Here is a 6,000-nt window from a genome sequence, read left to right on the forward strand (position 1 = left end):
CAACGCCGTGCAGACATCCGACAGGACGCCCCGCTCCTGGACGCATCCATCAGCACAGGACGCCCCGCCCCCAGCTGACTGGCCGCTCCCTCCTCCTCTCTACTGAGGATAGAAGCAGCCCCTGCCCACCAATGTTTTTTAAGGCAGTAATATATACATTGCTGGCACAAGCCAGCAATGTATATATTACTGGCACCGCTGGCCACCAACATTATTAATAAGCCACTGCATACAGTACATGTAATGTACTGTATAAGCCAGTAATGTATACATTGCTGGCACATGCCAGCAATGTATATATAACTGGCACCACTACCCACCAATGTATATTTTGTTTCTACCTATGTGCACCACAAGCTGTCGGGCTCGTTCTGCCGAGAAAAGCCGGAAATAGGCGAGCTCTTTTTGTCATCAACTCGTGTCCACGCCCCCTTCTCACCGCTCGGCGGCCGGGAAAATTGAATCCTGACTGCCGAGCTCCAGGCGAGCAAAACGAGAACGGGACAGGGGCACGGCTGTCGAGCTTGCTCGACAGCCGCTCCACTGACATTGAATACCCCCCTTAGTAAGTAGACTGTATAGTCTTGGAAGTTCAACTAATTAATTCAGTGTAAATTGTATTGGTTTGATATCCTGTTATATGTAAGGAAACCACATTAAAAGCAGTGTGTATAACAGAGATCTGCGTGTGTATGGCCACCTTTACTGTACCTGTTGTTGGACATCCAGGGCTAGAACACACATTTACTAACCTTTAAAATTAATATAACAATTTCTCCTGTCAAAAAATGTTAGTTTGCCCTGGAAGCCCAACATTGAGTTATAGTGGTTTTACATTGATCAAAATCAACAAACATTGTTTTTTAATAAATATACCCCTTAGTGTGTGTTGTTATCCATATACATCATATTACATCCATATATCCATATACATTATATTATTACTATACTCTAGTACACTGCGGGTGAGAAGGAACATACTTTTGTTGCAAGGGTGTTGGATAGCACCTTGAATTTAAATGCATCAGTAATTCACACATAGTAAAGGCAGGCTGATTTTTATGTTGAACCAACATTCACAGGAATACAGCCTATGCAAAGGTTTGGCTGCTACTGTGCCCAGGCCTCCTCAGTGGTTTGGCCCTCCTCTTGCACTTAGTAGCTGAACCACATCTGCTCTCCCAGGTCCTAACTGATGGGAGGAGGCATGGCTGAGCCTACATGGACATCCCTAAACCATGGCTGCACCTTCGCACAGCATCCGCGGATGTGGCTGCAGTGCTGAGCAATAAAAAGTAGGCAATGGGGCCCTGATGGCGAGTGCCAATCTGTTTCAAGTACACCACTCGGGTGATGGTCTATAAGTAGTCCATGTGGTTGTCTCCATGGCTAGTCCTCAGGGTGGGTGGGTAGTTTGGTGTTCTGTGAGTAGTCCACAGGGGAGTGGGGGGTTCTGAGCAGTCGGCTCCCTATGGGGCACAAATGTGGGGCCCCTATTTGTGTAGCTACGCCGCTGAGCTATATCAATATTAATATCACTATAATTAGTCCTCGGTAAATTGGTAGGCATATTCTCAGTGATGTGATTTTAAATCTTTGTGTATTGTCCGATTACATTCTTTGTGTCATGATTAGTTTTTAGTATATTTTTAGGATACATTTGCTATAATAGCACTATTCTTCAGTGGATTGCTTTGCAGTGATGTGTTTAGATCTTAGTGCATTTGCAAACTGGTGACCTTAGTCCTTGGTGAATTGATAGACTACTATCACAGTGATGTGGTTGGTCTTTAATCTAGGAAGCATTCTTAGTGATGCCATTGGCCCTTAGTAAATTAATAGGCTGCACACTTGCCTACTCTTCGAGAGACGCGATTTTCGGATAGACCCCCACACCCTTGAAGTGAAGTGGGTAGAATGGGGGAGATAAATACCTTGAATCTGCATTCTATTGTAATAACATATATTTAGCCCTGCTCCTATTTAAATATGCATTAATCTTTGCATTTCAATGTGTTGGGCAAGTGCCTAATAATGCAACTAGCCCAGTCTCCATACCCACCCTCCTGCTAATCCTCCATTGGCAAAATTCCGATGTTGGCAGGTATGATTCTCAATGAAGTCCTTGGTCCTTAGGGATTCTGTCTGCTGCATTTCTTATGTGGGGTACACACCAGAACAATCATGATTGTGAGCAGATCGTGAGACGATCATACAATGGTTGCACGATCTGTTGGAGCACTCAATCTGAATACGACTCGATCCTATGCTGTCACGATCTGTACCCAGTTGAAGGGATCGTTTTCAAATCCTGACTGCAGCAGGTAGGATCTGCAAAACAACCAAATGACCAGCGGGGACGTAGTTCGGATCGGAATCTGATCTAAAACATGCTCAATTTACATACAATCGTTCGAGATTGTATCAAAATTGGGGGAATTAAGGCCAAATTGTTCTGGTGTGTACCCAGCATTAGTGATTCATTGGTTCTTAGTGAATTACTGAGCTGCATTCTCAGGATGTCATTAATTATTACCCCTTTCATTTGGTACTGTATGCTGCATTCTAGTACTATCCCTTAGGGGGAATGGTATTAGAATATAAGGTAATTAGTTGTGTTCTTAGATGGTATTTAAAGTGATGCTACTAATCACCGGTGGTAGGATGCATTCTCATTGATGTGATTAGTTCTTAGTGTACTAATTGGTTATTTTCTCAATAGTTGCCATAGGGGGTAATTCAGAGCTGATTGCTGGGCTGGGAGACTTCGGAGCCCAGCGGTCTGGTAAATGCCACCACCGCGTCTACAATCCCCCCACCATGCGCAGTCATTTGATAATAGACAGGGCTGCAATTTAATCTGAATCAGGCCCACAGTGTGGTTACTAAACTGTGTTTCCAGTGTTGGTTTTGGTGGGCTGCAAAGTATTTGATGGTTTCCATGCTTAGTGTATTGATGAGCTGCATTCTCATGAAAATTTTCAACCTCTACTTTTAGATGAGGGCACATTAGCTGCAGAAGCCCAAAGTCGCAGTAAAAGTAGTAGAACAGCACTGTTATGCCAACAATACACAGGACAGAATAGCAGTTGCTGCGATTCTGTTGTTGCCTTACCCACTCTCCCTTATACTTCTTGTGTATCTATAGGTAGTTACACTGCGCGAGGAGGAACACAAACTACAGATCTCCTTCTCAGAGCTGGAAATGAAGCTGGAGGAGCAGCAGCGACTGATATGCTGGCTTGAGGTTGCACTAGAACGGCAGGGCCTGGAGATGGATCGTCAGCTCACCTTGATGCAGAAGGAGCATGAACGCAACATACAACTCCTGCTGAAACAGTGTCAAGGTGCAGTTACTTAGAGATTGCCTTGGTCATAAGTAGGGTTGAATGTGCCTTTGTATTGACCTATATACAGGTATATGGACAGTATCGCTCATCGTATCCCCTCCACTATCATCTTTGGAGTCAATCAAGCACTTAACAAATTTTAATTTGGAATTTGGCTAATGGGGTGCTGTGATGTGGTATTGTAGTCTTCATTCTAGCACCCTGCTCCTTGAAATATCCTTGCAGTTCCTCCTTCCTGTCTGGGGTGTCACGCTCTGCTGTGGTGTTTCTACAACAATCTGGTTTGTATCTCAACATTACAATACAAACCAGGCGGTTCTTGAAGTACCACAGCAGACAGCGACACTCCAGGCAGGAAGGAGGAACTACAAGGATTTTACAAGGAGCAGGGTGCTAGAATGAACACTAGTATTGTGTTTTATTGCTCTGTATGTAGGCTGGATTGTATGCTGCCATAATTATTAATAGAAGCATGTTTAGCTGGTTTGTCTTGCAGCCTTTTACGAAAATAAAGTGAAAGTGGTTTTATTGATAAGTTTGCAGAGAGGTGGCGGGCTGGCTACTGTTTTGAACTTATTACACACTCCTTGCTACTGAGGTATCATAAATTCTGAACGTTGTGTTTTTTATTCTATTTCTCTTTTTTATCTTAATAGACCAAATGGGTGAGGGGCTGGCTGGAAGTAAGAGACAGTATGAAGGTAGAATCCAGATGCTTGAGAAGGAGCTTGGCTGGTATATGTGGGCACATCAAGAGCTGAGCCAAAGGCTAAATAAACTGGCTATACCTTCTCCAAACCTTCCCGGGACGCATGCAAAAGGTAAGAGTGTATTCAGGAAGCCAGGTCATGATGATTGCTGTTTTGTTCATGCTGACTTCTTTGTTGCTTTATATTTTAGGAGATGGAAGAGGTCCTCCTAATACTGATAAACGTGTCTCCTTAGCTGGGTCTGTGGGAGCGAATAATGTTGCTGTTGACATAAATAATCAACCTTCTGCTACCGATCAAAACCTGAGGCCCAGGGAGGACCTAATACATGTTCCATTACCTCCCACATGGAGACGCTCTTCTCTGCCTTCAGAAGAACAGCCATGCCTGGAGGAACTTAAGCACAGAGACCCTATGAGCGAAACGCTAAACAGAGTGGTACAGCCAAGCGATGGAATTTGTCAAAGACCCGTTATGTATCTTCCTAAACCCCGGAGAGATGTTCGGAGATGTAATATAACCATGCCCTTGATGACTAATGTGGAGATGATTGATGTTAGAAAAAACCCACTATAGAACGGTCTTAATGCACTCTTCTAAATGAGCTTGGACTACAGTATCCCACTACTACAGTATCTCACTACAATGAACACATAGATCTTTTACAGACTAAATGCAACTACTTGTTTACAGTCATTTACATATTATTGAAATGATCTAAGCTGCGTAGACCTTACAGTGTGATACTTTGACCAATACTACTGCCTTGTAGCTGTCTGGCTGCACTGATTGGGCCACCAAGATGGGTGCTTGCTCTCAGACCACTCCCCACGGCAAGTACAGTATTAGCAATGACTGCCTTACTTCACAGAAAGCCTGTAAGTTTTACTCGTTAGATAACAGCAGAACCATGGTTTTGACCTGCACAGAAAAAGGTTTTGACCTGATCAGCATAGAAAAAGGTCAACATGGAAATGGCTGATAATGGGTCACATACATTTTTTAATTTTCTATGGCTTTTTTTTATTGACACACAAAAAGAGAAAACTCAAGTCGACCTTTTCCTTGTGGGTGACCTTTTTCCAGAGTCACGCTTGTGCATGTCAACTTTTTGGAGACAATCTAGACCAGGCATGTCCAACGTTGGCCCTCCAGATGTTTTGAAACTACACATCCCAGCATACTTTGCAATAGTTTTAGTATTCTCGAATAGCAAAACTGGCAAAGCATGCTGGGATGTGTAGTTTCAAAACATCTGGAGGGCCAACGTTGGACATGCCTGATCTAGACATTGTCAACTTTCTATAGCGCACTCCACATTCCTAATCATTAAGATTAGTCTGTGTATTTTCAACAGTCTGAATTCTGGGGGGGAAAAGTTGATTCCAACTGAAATGATTGCAATAGCACTAATAGCACAGGACCTGATCTACTGTAGCTATTTACTGACCATGTATTTGGTTTTGTAACTAAAGCTATAAAGCCACAGGTTATCTACCTCATATGTGTACCTGCAGCTGGACAACAAAGGAGGGATTCAGCCACTTCTAATAAGTAGCAGAATCACTGTCCATGTTTGCTACACAAGTAGCAGACAAGACATTGGGCTGATTGGACAGACCACTTCTAGACCACATCGGGACCTGTCTATAGCGCCGCTCTTTTGTCTACATTTACTAGCTTAATGAGCAGGGAGGTCATAGTTTGATTATTGGGCTAGGTGTTCTAATTGTGACCACACACTAATCAACATGTGCAAAAAAACATGGCAAGAACATTTTTATACCCGAACATGAAAATACAAACTCTTTGCATGTTTTTCAAGTATTTTTACAGTATGTGTGAATGTATATACTATTCCAAAAATGTTATTTTTTTAACCAGTGAACAAATAGCCTGTCTCTTGTCTATGCTGTCATTCCGTTTTGTGGTGTGTTACC

At 43.0% G+C, this 6,000-nt stretch overlaps 1 protein-coding gene across 1 annotated transcript in view; it reads left to right on the top strand.

The window, feature by feature from the left end:
- Window positions 1-5,233, top strand: part of KIF7 (kinesin family member 7) — a 45,197-nt gene extending 39,964 nt beyond the window's left edge. The window contains exons 17-19 of the mRNA XM_083184176.1: window positions 3,149-3,347; window positions 4,007-4,171; window positions 4,251-5,233. Of these exons, the coding sequence (XP_083040302.1) occupies window positions 3,149-3,347; window positions 4,007-4,171; window positions 4,251-4,636 (750 nt within the window). The 3' untranslated portion in view covers window positions 4,637-5,233. The remainder of the gene's footprint in view (window positions 1-3,148; window positions 3,348-4,006; window positions 4,172-4,250) is intronic.
- Window positions 5,234-6,000: the final 767 nt, after the last annotated feature.

This window comes from Crinia signifera, chromosome 4 (genome assembly GCF_055691185.1).
Source record: "Crinia signifera chromosome 4, ASM5569118v1, whole genome shotgun sequence".
Classification (NCBI taxonomy): Eukaryota; Metazoa; Chordata; class Amphibia; order Anura; family Myobatrachidae; genus Crinia; species Crinia signifera.